Below are 21938 nucleotides of genomic sequence, written 5' to 3'. Positions count from 1 at the left end.
CTGTTTTCCCTGGAGCGTCGGAGGCTGAGGGGTGACCTTCTAGAGGTTTACAAAATTATTTATGAGGGGCATGGATAGGGTAAATAGACAAAGTCTTTTCCCTGGGATCAGGGAGTCCAGAACTAGAGGGCATAGGTTTAGGGTGAGAGGGGAAAGATATAAAAGAGACCTACGGGGCAACTTTTTCACGCAGAGTGTGGTGCGTGTATGGAATGAGCTGCCAGAGGAAGTGATGGAGGCTGGTACAATTGCAACATTTAAGAGGCATTTGGTTGGGTATATTAATAGGAAGGGTTTAGAGGGATATGGGCTGGGTGCTGGCAGGTGGGACTAGATTGGGTTGGGATATCTGGTCGACATGGACGGGTTGGACTGAAGGGTCTGTTTCCATGCTGTACATCTCTGCATTGGAATTTTGCATCAGTTATCAATTAGAATTATATCAGCAATAAATCAGGACTAATTACATTGGAAATATAAACAAAAACACACAACACCAAGTTACAGTCCAACAGACTTATTTGAAAGTACAAGCTTCTGAGCGCTGTTCTTTTGTCAGGTAACTAGTGAGGCAGAATCAGAGGACACAGATTTTATAGTAAAAGATCAAACCATCATACAACTGATGTGATGTATTGAACATACCTAGGTTTGCTGTTAAGTCTTTAATCACATAGAATGGGGATCTAGGTTTCGATTGAAATATGTAAATCCCAGAATGTCTTTCAAGTCAAAGCCCCGAGATAACTTAAGGTTTTATCAATATCTTTAAAAAAAGCGACATCTCAGCTCAGACAATGCAGTAAATGTGTGAGGTTACAATCTGTCTGTATCCCCACCTGCACTCAGACTAGTTCTATTTCCAAAACAGCAATTTATAAAATGTCAGATTGACTGCCTAAAAATTGTGCATTTTTTGAACAAAATGGAATGTATCTGCAAACACAAATCTGCAAATTCACCACATATATTTGTGTGTGTTTGTGTGTGTGTTTGTGTGTGTGTTTGTGTGTGTGTTTGTGTGTGTGTGTGCGTGTGTGTGTATGTGCGAGCGCGGGTGGGAGAGACGGTGTGAGTGCGTATGTGTGACCATGTGTGCGTGCTTGATAGAGTGCGAGCACAAGTGTGGTGGAGTGTGTGTGCATGTATGTGTATAGTGGGGTCACCTATTGTGTGACATGAGCCCAAGGTCCCGATGTGGCCATCCTCATGGGTACTGAACTTGGCTATCAGCCTCTGTTTGGTAACTCTGTGTTGTTATGTATCCCAAAGTCCGCTTTGGAGGACAGTCACTTGAAGCTGAATGTCCCTGACCATTGAAGTGGTCCCCCACTGAGAGGGAGCATCCATGTCTGGCGAATGTTCCACAGTGTCTATTCATCCATTGTCATAGCGTCTGCATGGTTTCGCCAATATATGATTCCTCTATACCATGCCTCAGCACCTCACTCCTCTGCAAGCCTTCAGATAACTTCATGTTGCTACACTTATGAAGGACACCTCATAAGGACAGGCTCTGATTCTCAACTCATTAATTGCCAGTTCCGCCATGCCACAGCGAGAAACTGTAATGACTTACTTGGGAGACAGACACAGGATATGACTAATGGGTACCATTTCTCATCCAGTACTTCCCAGAAGCAGACACACTACGCCATATTCTTCATGTTGGCGAGACCATGCAGATGTTATGACAATGGATGAATGAACACTGCGCAACAATCACCAGGCTGGGATGTTCCCTCCCATTGGGGGATCACTTCAGTGATCAATGACATTTGGCCTCGGATCTTCAGGTGAATGTTCTCCAAGGCAAACTTCGGGAAATGCAACAACGAAGAGTTGCTGAGCAGAGGCTGATAGCCAAGTTTGGTACCCATGAGAACAGCCTCAACTTGGATCTTGGGTTCATGTCACACTACAGGTGACCCCACCACACCATACACTCACACACCTTCTCACATGCGTGTGTGAACACACACACACTCTCTGTCTCTCCTACAAACACATACACAATCTCTGTTTCTCTCTCTCCCCGCACCCCACCCCCACCCCACACACTTGCATATTACCTCTCTTTCTCACGCACACATTTATAAAACTATGGGGTGAATTTGCATTTGCAGATACATTCTGTTTTGTTCAAAAAGCACACCATCTATAGGCAGCCAATCAATGTGACATTTTATAAATTCCTACTTTGGAAATAGAATCAGTTTGACTCCAGGTTGGGATACAGACAGACTCTAACCTTACATCTTTAATGCACTGTCTGAGCAGAGATGTCACTTCTTTTTAGATATTGATAAAACCTTAAGTTATCTCATGGCTGTGACTTGAAAGAATCTTTGAGAAAGGCACAAAGAGGGCGATAACGGGGCAACTTGGAGCCCCAGCTCTGCCTGCTTTTTGCACCTTCTTCAACAGTGCCTCCAGTGAGCACCTTTGACTGGCAGTGAGTTGCACTGCATCTCCAGCTCCTCGTATCTCGTGTCCATGGACTGACCAAACCCAGAGAGCCCACCTCAGTGAGACAACCCGAAGACCAGAACCAGCCCAGGATGAGACGGGAAGGTCAAATGAATGAGTGCAGATCCTGAAACCTTCACATCAATGACAAACTTACTAATCCACCCTTCCACTTCCTCACCCAAGTCATTTATAAAAATCACAAAGAGCCGAGGTCCCAGAACCAATCCCTGTGGAACACCACTGGTCACCGAGCTCCAGACTGAATACTTTCCATCTACTACCACCCACTGACTTCTATGTGCCAGCCAATTCTGTAACCAGACAGCCAGATTTCCCTGTATCCCATGCCACCTTACTTTATGAATGACCCTACCATGGGGAACCTTAACAAATGTCTTGCTAAAATCCATGTACACCACAATCCACTGTTCTACCAGCATCAGCATGTTTTATCACATCCACAAAGAATTCAGTAAGGTTTTTGAGGCCTGAGCTGCCCCTCACAAAGCCGTGCTGACTATCTCTAATCAAACTATGGTTTTCCAAGTAATCGTAAATCCTGTCTCTCAGAATCCTCTCCAATACTTTACCCGTCACAGAGGTGAGACTGACTGGTGTGTAATTCCCAGGATTATCTGTATTTCCTTTCTCGAACAAGGGAATAACATTTGCCAACCTCCAATCACCTGGCACTCTTCCAGTGGACAGTGAGGATGCAAAGATCATCGCCAAAGGCGCAGCAATCTCTTCTCTCACTTCCTGTACTAACCTATATGGTATATCCTGTCTGGTCCAGGGTACATATCTCTCCTTATGATTTTCAAAATTGTCAACAGATCTTCCTTCTTAATATCAACCTGTTCACACATATCATTCTGTTTCACGCTGTCCTCAGAAATGTCAAGGTCCTCTCAGTCATGAATACTGAAGCAAAGTATTCATTAAGGACCTCCCCTAACTCCTCTGACTCCAGGCACAAGTTCCCTCCACTATCCCTGGTCGGCCCTACCATCACTCTGGCCATCCTCTTGTTCCTCACATAAGTGTAGAATGCGATGGGTTTTCCTTAATCCTACAAACTAAAGCTTTTTCATGCCCCCCTTCTTGGTCTCCTAAGTCCACTCTTTAGTTCCTTCCTGGCTACCTTGTAACCCTCTAGAGACCTCTCTAATCCTTGCATCCTCAACCTTAAGTAAGCTTCCTTCTTTCTCTTGATGAGACATTCCACATCCCTTGTTATCCAAGGTTCCTTTACCCTTCCTTGCATCAGTGGGAAAACCAATCCAGCACTATCAGCAAGTGCTCCTAAACAACCTCCACATTTCTGTTGTGCATTTCCTTGAAAACATCTGTTCCCAATTTAAGTGCCCCAGTTCCTGCCTAATAGCATTGTAATTCCCTCTCCCCAAATTAGATACTTGCCCATACCATCTGTACCCATCCCTCTCCATCACTATAGTAAAGGTCAGGAAGTTGTGATCACTGTCACCGAAATGTTCTCTCACCGAGAGATCTAACACCTGGCCTGATTCGTTGCCAAGCACAAAATTCAATATGGCCTCCCCTCTAATCAACCTATCTACATATTGAGTCAGGAACCCTTCCTAGACACACCTGACAAAAACTGCTCCATCCAAACTATTTGAACTAAGGAGGTTCCAATCAATATCAATAAAGTCACTGTAACAACCCTGTTACTTCTGCATCTTTCCAAAATCTGCCTCCCAATCTGCTCCTCCATGTCTCTGTTGATATTGGGTGGTCTGCAGAAACTTCCCAAGAAAGTGACTTTCCTGTTTCTGACTTCCACCCATACTGACTCTGTAGACAAACCCTCCTTGATGACTTCCCTTTCTGTAGCTGTGATACTATCCCTGATTAGCAATGCCACTCCTCCACCTCTTTGCAGAATTCAGTTTGGTTTAAACTTGGCTTCCATATTTCAATGTTTTTATCCAAGCTCATGAAAAAGAAGATTTCTGTAACAGTCCTAGAGTCAGTTGGACATTGTGCACAGTGCTAAAATGAAAGCATCATCAGTGTATTTAACTCAGGGATCAATAAAGAAGAGTATGTCTAAGGTTGGCACCTTGAGTATTGTCCCCAGTCTTGGTCACTACAATTTAGGAAGAATGTGAAGAAATTAGCAAGAAGATTATGAGAAGGGCTTTGGACATGAAGAGCGTAAGCTACTTAGGTAGATTGGAGAAGCTGGGATTGTTCTCATTGGACAAGAAAAGGTTGAGAAGAAATATTATACATGTATTCAAAGCCATAAGGGGACAAGACAGAGCAGACAGAGAGAAAATGTTTCCTATTGAAAGGATTGAAGGATTCAAAAGAGAGGGGACAGAGTTAACGTAACTAGTGAAAGAAACAATGAAAAGATGAGCAAAAACTTTTAAACTCAGCAAGAGGTCCAGATCTGCAATGAACTGCTTGGGTTTTGAATGGCTGGGTGATTGGATGCATTTGTAAGGAAGTTGAATCATTATCTAAAGAGAGAAATTTATGGGGTTACAGGGAAAAGATAAGTGAGTAATGTAAGGTAAATTGCTGGCTCGAAAGGCCAGCGCAGACTGAATGGGACAAATAACCCCCTTCTATCCTGTAATAATATCAAAATGGAATGAGTCAGGGCTAATGACACAAAGTAAGTGTCAAATTGGTGAATGCTGTCAGTCCACAAATTGTATGTAACTCACCCATTGACTGGATAAAATTTTCCTGAGTGTGAAATTTAGTGCTGCCCATGGATATCCATTTATGTTATTGCACACACCAGCACATACCACATAAATGTGGTACTCCAGTGCTCAGTGTGTAAAAGGAGAATAAAGTAAATATCCCTTTTGGCAACGCTTGTATTTGTAGATTTCATTTTTTGAAATAGTTGACCTCTGTATTCCAACTTGGCTTGTGATCATGGTTGGGAAGATGAAATTCTAGCAGTGGGGGAAAACAAGGCAACTTCATTGGTTTTTAAACATCTTGACAAAGCAGATCATCACCAGAGTGGTTTGTGGCAATTTAAATGGATCTAGGTATTATTTAAAGGTGAAAGTGAAGTCTGCAGATGCTGGAGATCAGAGCTGAAAATGTGTTGCTGGAAAAGCGCAGCAGGTCAGGCAGCATCCAGGGAACAGGAGAATCGACATTTTGGGCATAAGCCCTACTTCAGGAATTCCTGAAGAAGGGCTTATGCCCGAAACATCGATTCTCCTGTTCCCTGGATGCTGCCTGACCTGCGCTTTTCCAGCAACACATTTTCAGCTATTATTTAAAGGTTCAAGAGGTGAAATTGGTCTTCACGAATTCGGTGAAGTGCACACACAGTGTATTGTCAACTCAGTTTATACCATGAATGAGAAAGGTTTGGAGGGATGTGAGCCAGGAGCAGGCAGTTGGGATTAGTTTAGTTTGGGACTACGTTCAGCATGTACTGATTGGACTGAAGGGTCTGTTTCCATGCTGTATGACTCTATAACTCCGTTATCTTTCTCATAGAAGTCTGTTTCCGTATTGCTGATTCAACTTGGAGTTAATTTTGTACATTCAAAAATAAGTACCACATTTTCTGTGAAAGTTTGATTGCATATTGTAAAATAATTTGGAGTGAGATTCAGCTTTAGATATTCAAACGTAGTAACATTCTATTTGTTACTTTATTAACTCTAATACTTTTAAATCATATCATATCATATATATATATACAGTGCTTCTGTCACTAAGAAATATCTTTCTGCTTAGAATGAAGAGTTTAACAGTTAATTCCTATTTAAGCAACTGTCAGTTAGATAATTGGGTACCAAAATCTCTGAGCATGACCATTTTTTCTTTCAAACTGCACGTGACTTTTGTAAAAGTGGGAACTAGTTAGCTCAAAAGTTCAATTAGTAAATAGTCTTTGCACTGTGGGAGCCAGACATACAGACCAGTTAACGACATGTGTTCGATCTGCAGTTTATGCTGAAGCAATGAGCAAGACAATAGCCTGCAGGTGTCCTTAAGTTAAAGAGAGAGAAAATCAGCCACACATCAAGGCTCGTGATTACTTTTCCGTGACTATACCTTGTTTAGCATGCCTAATAGATTCCTAAAAATCAGCGTGCTAAACACAAATTGCTTTTCTGTAAGAAGGCATGTAATAACTGAGTTACATTTCTGATCTCTAATGTTTGTATTAAAAATCTACAGTTTCAGCTGCCTTGACAGAAGAACCTTTCTGTTCTGAAGAAGGGTCATTACCAGACTCAAAACTCTTTCTCTCTCCATAGATGCTGCTGAGTTTCTCCAGTATTCTCTGTGATTGTTTCAGATTTCCAGCATCCACACTTACTTACCTTTATTTGTGAAGAGGGTATCATTTGGTTTTAACGCCACCATGTTTGACTAGCCTGCCTGTTCTCACTGTCCACATCCACATGTGGGACTTGATTCCATGCTCCTCTACTGACAGATGTGATGTTGTTATATCTAGTGGGTGTGGTCTGCCCAAGTCTCTGGGCCCACTGAGTAGTCAGCCCAAACCTTTATGTGGATGTTGCCAGGGTTGGAGGGATTGAGCTACAGGGAGAGGCTGAATAGGCTGGAGCTGTTTTCCATGGAGTGTCGGAGGCTGAGGGGTGACCTTATAGAAATTTATAAAATCATGAGGGCGTGGATATGGTGAATAGTCCAGGCCTTTGCTCCAGTGTAGGTGAGTCCAAAATTAGAAGATATATATTTAAGGTGAGAGAGGAAAGATTTAAAAGGGGACAAAGGGCAACTTTTTCATGCTGAGGGTAGTGCTTATGTGGATTGAACTGCCAGAGGAAGTGGTGGAGGAGGTACAATTCCAACAAGGCATCTGGATGGGTATACGAACAGGAAAGGTTTAGAGGGATATGGGCCAAGTGCTGGAAAATGGTGAGTTGGACTGAAGGGGCTGTTTCTGTGCTGCATATCGCTGTAAGCTCACACTGCTGCCACATAAAATCCAACGCCATTCAGCCCAGGGCACCGCTGCCAGCTCCGCAATCCCATTTCAATGCTTCTTTCACGGAATCCTGCAAAAGCTTTACCTTTTAAAGATATTTATTTCAAGGTTTGAAGACTGTTATTGAATCTCCTTTTCCCCGTCCTTCCAAATAGAGCATTCTAGATCATAACACCTCACTGTATAAAAGCAGTGTTCAGTTAGTGGAAACGAATGGGATAGTGAGTAGTTGTGGGACTGTATCTCAGCACAATTCAGAGTCAGCACAATTACCCTGCAAAGTTGCATTTTGGAATTTCAGCCTGAAGAGTTATTCATGCAGAAAATTTCTCATATTAGGTTGACTTGGAATCTACATCAAAAGTGCAAATATTGCAGCTGATAGCTCTGAAGAGAGGTCACTGAACCCGAAATGTTGACTCTGTTTTCTGTCCACAGATGCTGCCAGACCTGCTGAGTTTATCCAGCAATTTCTGTTTTTGTTTCTGATTTCCAGCCTCCACAGTTCTTCAGTTCTTTTGCAGCTGATCCAATTGGTTAATGCAAAGGAACTTGATTTGAGTGCTTTTTCCCATCTGATTTAACATCCAGTCAGAAGGTGGTGTCAGCAAAACATCACCAGCAGTTCTTTGTGTTACAATAAAAATGGTGCAATCTTATTTGCATATAATGAGCGAAATTGTACCAAAACCTCTCAGCATTTATCTATAGAAGACCAAACATGAGAAAATGTTATTTCCTGAGCAGCTCCAGAAGTAGGTAAAGATTGTTAAAAAGCAAAATGATTACTTGACCTTTCCAACTGCTTTCCAAAGACCTTTTTAAATTGAATTCTGTCATCCATTATCTACTTTCCTCCAATTTATTCTGCTTTGTGTAAGACATGGTTTTGAGGAAAATCTGGTCAAATATATCTTTTCTATTATTTTCTTCCTCAGGTACTTCCACGGCAAACCTGTGGCCTTTTCACCCATACCATATTCTACAAGGAGTACCCTGGAGGCCCCAGAGAACTGGACAAGAGCATCAGAGGAGGAGAACTTTTTCTCACTGTTCTTCTCAATCCAGTAAGTTTTCATATTATCTGTCATAGCAAAGAGAACCTTGGTTTTCCCTCAAAATTGCCTGCAACCCTCAATGCTCACCTTTCTCAAGTTTCTCTTCTGTTCGTCCTCACCATCAAAACTTAGCTTCTCCATGAGTTTGCCTCTCAAAATGATACCAGTTAGAAAGCAGATCAAATGGTGTTCCTTTCTGTCTCCAACACCAGCAGATATTGCAAAACCTTTCCTCTCCTGAGGTACTGCTCACTATAACCACCACCGCAGCCACCTCTCTCTCATTTTCAAATATTCCAAATCAAATGCCATTCCTCGAGGAGAAAAACAGTCTGGAAGTCCCTGACCTTGAATAACATTGCCCAAGCTCCACCCTTCACTTCCTTTCCTCTTGCTTGCAAATTGCATTGCTATATTTCTCCATTTAGGTTACCAGCCTTGCCACAGCATTAAAGTAATTATAGAAACAGACAACATAGGAAGGGGAAAAATTAGTTATTCTTACCTCTTTGACATATCCAATTAGTTCTGCTTTTCCCATAGAGCCATACAGCATTTTGCATCCATTCATGGGTTGTGGGCTTCATTGGCTGGGTCAACGTTTATTGTCCAAATGTGGTTAGCCTTGAGAAGATGGTGATGAGCTGCATTCTTGAACCATTGCCCTCCATTTGCTGTAGGGTCAACCCACAATGCAGTTAGAGATTGAGACATTAGGTTTGACCCGGTGAAGGAACGGCGATATGTTTTCAAGTCAGGATAATGAGTAGCTCAGAAGGGAACTTGCAGGTGGTGGTGTTCCCATGTATCTGTTGTCGATCTCCATCAAGATGGTAGTAGGCATGGATTTGGAGGGTGCTGTTGAATTTCTGCCTGCAACTTGTAAATGCTACACATTGCTCCTGAGCATCATTGATGGACAGAGTGAATGCTTGTCGGCTTCATTGTCCTCGATAGTGTCAAGCTTCTTGACAGTTATTGGAGCTGCACCCATCCAGGCAAGTGGAGAGTATTCCATCAAACTTCTGACTTCTGCCTTGTAGATGGTAGACGGGCTTTTGGAATCAGCAAGGGAGTTACTCTCCACAGAATTTTTAGCCTCTAACCTGCTCTCACAGCCAAAGTATTTATAGCATTGTAGAGACCTACATTACAGGAAAATAGCCTTCAGCCCAACCAGTCTCTGCCAATCAGCAACAATGACCTGGCTATTGTAATCCCACTTTCCAGTACATAGCCAATGGCATCACAAGTGTCCATCAATAAACCTCTTAAATATGATGAGGGTTTTTGTCTTTACCACCCTTACTGGCACTGCATTCCAGCTTGCCACCATCCTCTGGGTGAAAAAAAAGTTTCTTCATACACCTTCTTAACATCCTGTCCCTTACCTTCCATCTATGCCCCTGTTCATTCATTTCCACAGCAATGGAAAAGCTTTCTGCACTCTCTAAGCCTCTCATAATTCCTTTATATGGTTAGTTCAGTTCAGTTTCTAATTAATAGTAGCCCCCAGGATGTTGATACTGGGCGATTCACCAGTGATCATGCCATTGAAGTCAAGGAGCAATGGCTAGATTGTATCTTATTGGAGATGGCCTTGCCTGGCATTTGTATAGCTCAAATGTTACTGTCACTTATCAGACTAAGTCTGGACATGGTCCAGATCTCACTGCATTTGAACATTGACTGCTCCAGCATCTGAGGAGTCATGAATGGTGCTCAACATTGTGCAATCATCGGCGAACATCCCACTTTTGACCTTATGATAAAGGGAAGGTCATTGAAGCAGATGAAGATGGTTAGGCCGAGGACACTATCCTCAGCAACTCCTTCAGAGACTCCTTGAGTTGAAATGGCTGATCTCCAAAAACCACAACCAACTTCTTATGTGCCAGGTATAAATCAAACAAATGGAGAGTTTGCTCCCTGTTACCCATTGATTCCAGTTTTGCTAGGGCTCCTTGATGCCACACTAAGTTGAATGCCACCTTGATGTCAGGAGCTGTGACTCTCACCCCACCTCTGGAATTCAGTTCTTTTGTCCCTGCTTGAACCAAGGCTGTAATAAGGTCAGGAGCTGAGTGGCCCTGGTGGAACCCATACTGGATGTCACTGAGCAGGTTATGGCTGTGCAGGTGCTGTTTGATAGCACCATTGATAATACCGTCCGTCACTTTACTGATTATCAAGAGTAAACTGATGGGACAGTAATGGCTGCATTGGATTTGTCCTGTGTTTTTGTGTACAGGACATACCTGGGCAATTTTCCACATTGTTGGGTTGCTGCTGACTGTAACTGTACTGGAAGAGCAAGAGGAACAGCAAGTTCTGGAGCAGACATCTTTAACATCTCTATGACTTTATGACTCTATGACTGTTATCAGGCTCCTAGCCTACGTAGTATCCAGCCTTCAGCCAGTTCTTGATATCACATGATGTAAATGAAATTGGCTGAAAACTGGCATTGTGATGTTGGGGAACCACTGGGAGGTGCCGAGATAGAATATCTGCTCAGCACTTTTGGCTGAATATTATTACAAATGCTTCAGCCTTGCCTTTTGTACTGATGCGTTGGGTTCTTCCATCATTAAGAATGGAGATATTTATGGAATTTCCTCCTCCAGTGAGTTGTTTAAGTATCCTCATTCATGACTGGGTGGTGACAAGACTGCAGAGCTCAGATCTGACCAAGTAGTTTGGAGTCACTTAGCCCTGTCTTTCATTTGCTAGTATGCTGTTTGGAATTCCTGTTTGGTAGCTTCACCAGCTTGACATCTCAATTTTAGGCATGCCTGATGCTGCTCCTGGCATAGCCTCTTGCACTCTTCACTGAACCAGGCATCATGGTAAAGGTGGAGTGGGGGACAGGCACCAGGCCTTGAGGTGGTAGATTGTTATGGCGTATGATTCTACTGCTGCTGACGGCTCATTATTGCTCATGATATACCATCTTAAGTTGGTAGATATGTTCCAAATGTATTTCATGGAGCACAGTGATAATACCACACAATGGATGGCGTCTCCACAAATACTCCCGCTGATGCTGTCATGGGCATATGCAGTGTTACAGGCAGGTTGGTGAGAATGAGGTGATGTATGTTTCTAGCAATATGTACTTTTAGAACTCCAGCTTGGTCAGTTGTGCTACTGCTGAGTCATAATTAACAATGACACCCTCCAACCGATTGGCATTCTGTACAGTCAATGATTCTTCCAAGGGAGATCAGGTTGAAGCAGTGCTCTTTCATCAGCCCAGTCTTTTGAGGGGGTGTGGTTGAGGTGCCTGGTGATCAGCCACTGTTTCCTTGCCCATGTTCAACCTGCTATGGTGAGACAATGCACAAAAGAACATCACATTGTACTGGATGAGAAAAGTATTCACAGGTTGACGTGTGGACTCTGATCGATAGGGGCCCTTCCATGGAGAATGCACCAGCCACATGATGAGTGGCAATTAATCACCAAGTTTCTTTTAATGTAAACCATGCAGGATGGCTCCGGTCAAAACATTGCCCTGAGTAACAAATTAAAGAACGATTGTTATCTATTTTGTTAAGTTGAAATAAGTGCAAAGTGCTTCCGTGTTATTGCTGTCCACAAGTGGACTAGCCTTTGGGATCTATGGCCTACATGCCTAGCATCACAGCAATACTGAAATTCATATGCCACATTACTTATTTGTCATGATTTGGAGATGCTGGTGTTGGACTGGGGTGTACAAAGTTTAAAATCACACACCAGGTTATAGTCCAACAGGTTTATTTGGAAGCACTAGCTTTCAGAGTGCTGCTCCTTTATCAGGTGGTTGTGATTAATTTTTTTAATTTATTGACAATTATTAATATTAATAATATTAATACAATTATGTTAATATAACTAATGATATACCTAATATCACTAAATGTTGTGAATCTCATTTTTTTGGACTGTCATAGACCTCTAGAATGGCCTGTCTGCTCTCAAAGCCCTCTCTACATGCTTGCATTCCCACATTCAGTCTTCCAGCCTTCCTCCAGTTGTCCCTGTCTCTGCCCTCAGTCCCCTTTCAACATCCCCATCTCTTGTCTCTCATTCCCACCCTCTTTTCTTACCCTTTAAAGTGGCCTTTTCTGACATTCTGCCCTTTCATGAAGGCCTGAGCTCCACCTAGTGGCAGACATTGATCAATTCAGGTAGTTTTCCTTGCATTGACATATGTCTGTCACTAGGTGGCGTATGCTCAGTTAGAACTTCATCAAGTGAGTTTAATTATGGAGTCATAGAGATGTACAACACAGAAACAGACCCTCCGGTCCAACCCATCCATGCCGACCAGATATCCCAACCCAATCTAGTCCCACCTGCCAGCCCCTGGCCCATATCCCTCCAAACCCTTCCTATTCATATATCCATCCAGATGCCTTTTAAATGTTGTAATTGTCTCAGCCTCCACCACTTCCTCTGCCAGCTCATTCCATACATCCACTACTCTCTGCGTGAAAAAGTTGCCCCTTAGGTCTCTTTCATATCTTTCCCCTCTAACTCTAAACCTATGCCCTCTAGTTCTGGACTCCCCCACCCCAGGGAAAAGACCTTGGCTATTTATCCTATGCATGCCCTTCATGATTTTATAAACCTCTAGAAGGTAACCCTTCAGCCTCCGACGCTCCAGGAAAAACAGGCCCAGCCTATTCAACCTCTCCCTATAGCTCAAACCTCCAACCCTGGCAATATCCTTAAATCTTTTCTGAACCCCTTCAAGTTTCACAACGTCCTTCCAATAGGTAGGAGACCAGAATTGCACGCAATATTCCAAAAGTGGCCTAACCAATATCTTGTACAGCTGCAACATGACCTCCCAACTTTTCCATGTGGCTTCTCTTCCTGTCACTGCACCATCGTCTTTGGGGTTCCTCAAGGATATATCCTTGATGCCAATATTTTCTCATCCACAAACAGACCAGATGCCACATGAAAATATCACTTCAGGTTCCAGGTGAATGATGTGCAGACTGACTATACCTCTTCTGACACCACTCCTCTCTTTGCCCGGTCCTGGGTGAGCTGAAGTTTACTCCAATTTGACAATGGGGAGATTAAAGCCGTTGTATTGGACCACTTTGAGAGACTCCACCTCCCACCTCAAATTCCAACTTGCTGAATGGCCACCAGCTTAGGTTGACCTGGAATGTTCACCTTCTCATCATCCTCTTTTTTGGTCCTATGCTGATCCCCTGACACCATCGCTCATTGCCCATCTTTAGTCCTGTTTCAGCCTGAAACTCTTATCCTTTCTTTTGTTACATCTAGACATGATAGTGATACTCTCTTGACTGGCCCCCACACCTTCCACTCTTCATTCAGCCGTCCAAACCTCTGATGCCTCTATATTTGCTTCATTCTTGTTCATGTATCGGCCCTTGTCCTCACTGACTTATTTTGGCTTCCTCATTCTCTGCTATACCCCAACCAGGTATTATTGTCAATGTTTCAGAGACCGATATTTTCACTGCTTTCCTCCTTCAACCTCTACTGTGAGTAATTCTGACCTTGGTGACAGCCATCTCTATGTATCATTTTCTCACTTGTCTGAATTTAGAATCATAGAATCCCTACAGTGTGAAACAGGCCCTTTGGCCCAACACGTCCCTCTGAATGACCCTCTGACCCAACACGTCCCTCTGAATGACCCTCTGAACAGTATCCAATCCAGATCCATTCCCCTACCCCTATTATTCTACATTTACCCCTGACTAACACACCAAACCTACACATCACTGAACACTATGGGCAACTTAGCATGGCCAATTCACCTAACCTGCACATCTATAGACTGTGGGAGGAAATAGAAGCACCTGGAGGAAACCCACGCATACTTGAGGAGAATGTGCAAACTCCACACAGTCGCCCCAGGCTGGAATCGAACCCGGGTTCCTGATACTGTCAGGCAGCAGTGCTAACCACTGAGTCACCGTGCTGCCCAAATCTCTGAATTTACTGCCTTATTGTCCTTAATCATTCCTTCCATGTAAATTCTCCAGCCCATTTTTTTTACAGCCTTTCATTGCTCTTGACCCCAAGGTGAGTTTCTAATGATCTACTCATGCTGTCACAGAGGGGCTCTGCTTCCATCTCTATATCATTGCCTATCTCTGACCCACTCAACTCATATGCTGCTGAAACTTTCATCCCCCATTCCTTTACTACAACAAAGCGTACACATTCCTGGCTGGCTCCCATAAGCTTGCCAAACATTGCAGCTCATGTTTTAATTCACACTGTGTCCTGTTGACCATCACCCGCATGCTCCGAGACTTGCTTTAGATTGAGGCACACTTCAATTTAAAGATTCTTATTTCTGTTTGCAAATGCCTGCTTGATCTCATTTAATCTCCTCCCACCCCACACCTTCTGAAGTTTTTGGATTTTTCAATTCTAGCCTCTTGCTAGGGCATTCATCTCCATGCCTTCACATTTCTGGAGCCCCTGATTCCTAACTCACTACCCCTCCCCCACCCCAGCCTCCTTTGAGATGCATCTTACAACCTTCCTCCTTGACAAAGTTTTTGATCATCTCTTATATCTGCTTATTTGGTTTTGTATCAAAATTTTGTTTGATAATGGTGCTCTAAAACATCTTGGAATGTTTTCCTCCGAGTGCACAATAAATGATTTTCTTGTTGCTTTCACCATTAATGGTTAGCTTACTGATATAACACAATCACCAGAAGTAGATATGGAAAAAATATCATACTGGAAGATACTTGGCAAGGTAAGAATGCTGAATTATCCACTGTGCTAGGTAAATAATTCCAACTTGCTTGGCACAAAATGTCTATTGGATTCACTGGTCGAGTGTGTCAAAACAATCAAGTGATCCAGCCATTCTATTATTGCATATCAAACAGGGACTACATTCAACCTACAATGAGCAATTGAAAGCCTAATCGCCTTTGTATATTCCAATGTCTTCACAAGTCAAACTATTGTAACATAATGTGATTTCTTAGTGAGACGGAGAAAAGGCTTCAGGTTGGGCACAGGACAATTATTGTGTTTTGTAGTGGTGTGATTGTATTGAGCAGCTAGGCTGTGCTATTCAGTGGGAAAGAAGCTAAAAAATGGGACCATTGTAACATCCGCAACTACAAGAGGGAGCTCCTGGGATAGCTGATCGGCATGGACGGGTTGGACCGAAGGGTCTGTTTCCATGCTGTACGTCTCTATGACTCTATGTTGGTCTTGAGTAGTAACAGCTGTCAACGTTGTTCATTGATGTAATAACATCTATTTCTACCTTCCGTTCAGACAGAAGGGAGTTTCATCTAAATACAGGGGAACCTCGATTATCCAAACTTGATGGGCGGGCACTATTTCGTTCGGATAATCGATTATTTGGTTAATTGATTAAATGCTTTTCCTCTGGGGCTCGGCACTTTTAAAGTCTGCTCCCGTTCAGGAGATTGCAGCAGCACACAGTGCGCAAGTCCCCGCCCACAAGTCCCTGCCCCCAAACCCATCCAACACTGCAACCGCCTCCAACCCAGTGCAACATCGCCCCTCCCCCCAATCTCGTCTAATATCGCCCCACAACCCCGTAGACATTCGCCCCTCTCCGGGGAAGCTGGACTGGACACCAACAACCACATTGCTGCAGTTGCCTGTGTGGGGTAAGTCTCCAAATTGCGCACACACACACACACACCTTTTTACCACAACGTTTTGCCAGGTTCCACCTTTGCCCTATTCAGGACAATGTTGGAGAGATTCTCTGGGGAAGAGGGATTTAGGGTACACCATTCTGTAAAACTCCAGGGAAAATGTGGGGAGAGAGAGAGAGGGCAGAAAGTCAGTCATTTGGAGACAGCGCTTGTTTAATCAAAAGACGCGAACACTGTTGGAAACGCATCTTTGATGTAATGTTTCCTTCGGGACTTCGAGATCTCTTTCGGATAATCCAATTTTCAGATAATTGGTATTGGGATAATTGAGTTTCCTCTGAAGTTCCTTTTGTGACCCCAGTATGTTCCAAGTCACTTCACAGTCGAGAATGACTTTTGAAGTAGTCCTTCGAATTAGTTTGCTACTTATAGAACCTGTCCTTTACCCATCCCCACACTCCATACCTTGTCACCCCATGGGCTGCTTTCATTTCAACCAAGCCATTTTCTCTTACTCGTGGTCTTTATTATTTTCTTCCTCCCCACTCATCTTTTTTCTTTCATATTCATTCACCAAATGTGGGGGTCACTGACCATGTCAGTATTTATTCCCCATCCCACAGTGTCCTTAGGGCAGTTAAATGTCAACTACATTGCACTGGGCCTGGAGTCATATATAGGCTAGACCAGCTAAAGATGGCAGTTTCCTTCCCTAAAGGACGTTAGTAAACCAGATGGGTTTTTCCAACATTCGACAATGTTTCTTTCACTGTCACCCTTAGAGTCTTGATACCAGATATTTTTTATCAAATTTAAATGCCACCATCTGCCATGACAGGATTCAAACCCAGGTGCCCAGAACATTACAAGGGCTCTGGATTAATAAATAATACCACTAGCCCATTGCCTCCCTCTTGTCTCCCATTATCGATTCCCTTGTCTGCCCAATTGCTGTTCTGTGTCTCTCTGGGTTCCACCTCCACCAGTTGTTCACTCCTTTAACCCCCCGTCTTACCCCACTGTTGCATATACATCACTTTTTCCCTGCAATCAGTTCCGAAAAGGGGTCAAGGAACCCGAAACGTTGACTCTGCTTTCTTCCCACAGATACTGCTAGACCTGCTGTGATTCTCCAGCAATTTCTGATTTTGTTTGAAGTAGCCTTGAGTGATGAAATGCAAACCTCAGGGTGTTGTTAAACAATGAGATGAACAAAATCAGAAATTGCTGAAAAAAACTCAGCAGGTCTGGCAGCATCTGTGGAGAGAAATCAGAGTTAACGTTTTGGGTGGAATGACCTCAAGAAAAAAAATGAGATGAACAACCTTTGGAAATATTGATTAAGGGATAACTTTTTGACAAGGACTCTTGGAAAGCATTCCACTCTTCTGCAAATCATCAATAAGGGAACCTTTACATCTACCCAGATAGGAAAAATACTTTGTCCAGAAAAAAACACTCCTGCTCTAAATTGTCAACTAGATTGCAGGCTCATGTGTCTTAGATTAAAGATTGAATTCTCATACTACTGACTCCAAGGTGATAGTACCACCACTTAGTCAAACAGATACTCAGTCAGCTCTTCTTTCTTATCTAAATCATTTCATTTAATTCCACTACCATTCCGCTAATTTCTATGTTTCTGCAAGTTACTGAGACTGCAAATAAGAATACTCTATGAAACAATTGCCAGTAAGTGTAGTTATTGTTAGCCAGAGTGCACAAATCAGTATACAGAACACAAAACAGCCGAAAGGAAATGCTCTGTGAAAATAGAAAATAACTTTTTCTGGCATCTTTGGCATTGTTAGATCTAATGACCCTTTTACAGACTAACCCAGTAGACTTGTCTTGCACAACATTTTCATGGACAAAGTGTAAGCTAGAGAAAAAGCTACAAGAACATGAAAGTTATTGTAGGGCCGATGCGAATGCGAGGTCTGTTCCTCCAGCAGAGTGGAAACGTAGCCTTGTAGCAAAGTAGGGAATATGGGGGTTGGACTAATAAGCCAAGTTTCACAATTCATGTAAAAAGACTCTGTGCTGTTAGTGAAACCTCACCAATCCTAAATGAAGTCACAAATTAAATATTCACAGAGTGACTGATGCTTACTCAGGGCAAAGTGAGATGGAAAACTGATTTATTTTTATTTCAAGATCTGGCAATTATCAGATGATCACATACATTCTCCAACATTTTTTGGGAGGGGTTTATGAAAATAATGTTAATTCTCTAGTTGAACAAAACAAAATAGGTTAAACAGCATTTGTGGAGAGAGACATGCTAACATATTGGTTTGAGATGACTCTTCACCAGAGCTCTAGATTCAAAACGTTAAGCCCTCTCTCTGCTGATGTGACCTGACCCACTGTGATTTCCAGCAGTTTCTGTTTTCAGTACAGATTTCAGCGTTTGCAGTAATTTGCTCCTAAAATAAGTTAATTACTGCGTTAAACACTGAATAGATGTTGTAAGAGTGTAGGACATTAATTGGACAGTTATTCACAGTCTCTATGCTTTAATGATGGAATATATTTGTATCAATCTTGGCTCAGTTTGTAGCACACTCACCGCTGAGACAGAAGGTTATGGGTTAAAGTGTCATTTCACATCTGCTCATTATATGTAGATTTAAAAGATTCCAACTCCATCGTCAAAGTAGAGCAAGGTAGTTCTCCCTGATGATCTGACAATGTGTAAGCCTCAAGCAACATCACCAAAGAACAGATTATCTGGTCATTATCACATTACTGTTTGTTGGACCATAATGTGTACAAATTAATAGTTGTGTTGCCTACATTATAAAAGTGCCTCTTATTCCCATCCCCCTGTCTTCAGCATAGATACTATCTTTTCCTCGCTACCATCAATTTTGAAGAAGGTGTCTGGTCTTGTAACATTAACTCTGCTTTCATTCCACCAACTTTGCCAGACATGCTGAGTTTCTCCAGCAATTTCTGTTTTTGGATCCAATCACGGGCGGCACGGTGGCTCAGTGGTTAGCACTGCTGCCTCAAAGCACCAGGGTCCCAGGTTCGATTCCAGCCTTGGGTGGCTGTGTGGAGTTTGCACATTCTCCCCGTGTCTGCATGGGTTTCCTCCGGGTGCTCCGGTTTCCTCCCACAGTCCAAAAATGTGCAGTTTATGTGAATTGGCCATGCTAAATTGCCCGTAGTGTGAGGTGCATGAGTCAGAGGGAAATGGGTCTGGGTGGGTTACTCTTCGGAGGGTCGGTGTGGACTGGTTGGCCTGAAGGGCCTGTTTCCACACTGTAGGGAATCTAATCTAATCTCACATTGTTGTTTCAGCATTGCTGAAAAATATCAGATTTTATGATGCAACTAGAGACAGCATAACAGCTTAATAAGTGCTGGCTCATTTACACAGCAGGAGGAAGTTTATCCCTTAAGAGAGAGAAAGACACTGGCAAGGCAAGAAAGTGAAAGTTAGATCTCGAATGAAAGTCATGAATCAGAAAGACTCCCCCCATATGTAGAGATATTTTTAATCTGCAATCAATGTGTTAATTTCTTTTCAAGTTTCATCCATATTGATAACTTTTGAAATTTTGCTTCTTTAATTAGGATGCTACATTTAAAATTCAATGTCTTGTTGTCTATGAGGACAATGAGTAAGTGTGAAGGACATCCTTCCAAAAATACTGTCTAAGCTGCTTTGGGAATCTGTGTGCATTAATGGTTGTGTAAGATTTTGCATGAACAAAATCCCAGAATACAAGAGATAGGCCTGAACCAGGTTTCAGAACCAGTTAAGCTGCAATTTACTGTTACTGGAGGTCAAATTTATCCAGTACATTCTTTAGCTTTTGATCCAGTGAATCCAACTCAATCTCATCAATAGCAGTGTATGGCAATTCAATCAGCAATGACTGCTGGGTAAAAAAGCTGAACCATTCACAAATACAGCCATTCTTTCTAGCACAAGTTGCAATATTGCACTTAAGCAACTGCACTGAGCCATTATCTCACGCAACATACTTGCATATTATGAAAGACCATTGACATCTATGGATAATTATTTTAGTAGAATGCCCTCTTCAATTAAATATTGAGAGGGGGGGAGTGGGAGAAGGTTAAAAGGTTACCATGGAAAGATGTCTCAATATTTTGGGAAGTTGGGGAAGAAGTAGAACAGCACTCCACTGGTGTTAGTGAGTTTTAAGAAGATTTGTAGTTCAGGTTGAGGTTCTGGATGTAAGTTTGCTCACACTGAAAGTTTTGTTTTCAGACGTTTTGTCACCATACTAGGTAACATCATCAGGTGAAGCACTACTATTTAGAAAGTGGGTCACTAACACCAGTGCTTCACCATAGGCTCACTGATGATGTTACCTAGTATGGTGACAAAACATCTGAAAACGAACATTCTAGCTCTGTGAGAAAACTTACATCCAGAGTGTTCCACTACTATTTGAATAGTAATTGAATATTTAATTGCCTGTGTATATTTAATGGGCAATTATTTGGGTTTGTCTGTGTAGGAACATGCTGAAACTGTTGTGCTGTTAGGTGAGGAGATGCATGTTTGTAATGTGTATCACTGTATGTACAAGCTTATAAGCATGTAACAATTGACTTCAGCTCTGTCCTTCACCTAGATATACAATCTAGAACAAGATAACAGAAGGTAATTGTCTAAATATAAAGTTTGAAAATTGCAAAAGCAACAACTGACAGAAAACTAAATCCTTGTCCATTGTGGAAAATGGTAGAAAGAAAGTTTAAACCATCTTCTGCTGCCCTCTGACTCTGAGTGGAGTGGAAAGATTAAGTGGATGAGTGACTACACATTAAAACTCTGTCAAATATATATGCAGCTGGGCTCCCTGCGTAGGTACAAAACTTTGAGTTGCTGGATGATATGCTGATGTGCCTCATATGAACAGGAATTAGGTTCTAACTTGTGCTCTTGAAGAAGAAGGTTATTTAATTAAATGTCTTGAGAAAAACCTCCCGGAGAAACTATCATTTCCTTTAGAATTCCGGGAACAAATGAGACATTGCTCTGAGCTACAGAGAAGAGAAGGTTCAATGGTTACCAACTTGTTGAAAACAAGATACAGCTATCACTAAAGGGAAAGATTAAAATTAAGCCGAGTGAAAACAGTTTTAGAAAATCTGACTTTACAGCAGAACAACAGAATTGAGTTAGTCGGGAAATACATCCTAAATCCTTAAATACTTAAGGAACCATTAGTAATTGCTTTAAGTAACATAAGTGAACTATCCAGAATACAGTGTCAGGATCTTTGAAAGGTCTCATGATCTTTTGAGGAAGGAGAAAAGATAATGATGAATATGCACAAATTATATTCATGATGAATTCTAATACTTGGAATACGCGCAATATAAATTCTTTTAAATGTGAATAACACTTGCACTTTAACAGTCTGTGGGACAGATTGATCAAATTGTTACCACCATTTGGGGCGGCATGGTGGCTCAATGGTTAACACTGCTGCCTCACAGCACCAGGGTCCCAGGTTCAATTCCAGCCGCGGGCAACTGTCTGTGTGGAGTTTGCACGTTCTCCCCGTGTCTGCGTGGGTTTCCTCCCATAGTCCAAAGATAGAACATAGAACATAGAAGAATACATCCAGGTTCAATTCCAGCCGCGGGCAACTGTCTGTGTGGAGTTTGCACGTTCTCCCCGTGTCTGCGTGGGTTTCCTCCCATAGTCCAAAGATAGAACATAGAACATAGAAGAATACAGTGCAGTACAGGCCCTTTGGCCCTCGATGTTGCGCCGATCCAAGCCCACCCAAC

General features: G+C 42.4%; 1 protein-coding gene across 13 annotated transcripts in view; it reads left to right on the top strand.

Annotated features, from left to right (window-relative positions):
* Nucleotides 1-21938, top strand: part of LOC122553234 (bifunctional heparan sulfate N-deacetylase/N-sulfotransferase 4-like) — an 879937-nt gene that overhangs the window by 766273 nt on the left and 91726 nt on the right. For all 13 annotated transcript variants that reach the window (XM_043696825.1, XM_043696838.1, XM_043696832.1 and 10 more), the window contains one exon: nucleotides 8389-8517. In XM_043696825.1, coding sequence (XP_043552760.1) covers nucleotides 8389-8517 — 129 coding nt within the window. The remainder of the gene's footprint in view (nucleotides 1-8388; nucleotides 8518-21938) is intronic.

This window comes from Chiloscyllium plagiosum, chromosome 1, assembly GCF_004010195.1.
Source record: "Chiloscyllium plagiosum isolate BGI_BamShark_2017 chromosome 1, ASM401019v2, whole genome shotgun sequence".
NCBI lineage: Eukaryota > Metazoa > Chordata > Chondrichthyes > Orectolobiformes > Hemiscylliidae > Chiloscyllium > Chiloscyllium plagiosum.
This window is presented reverse-complemented; position numbering and strand designations above follow the sequence as displayed.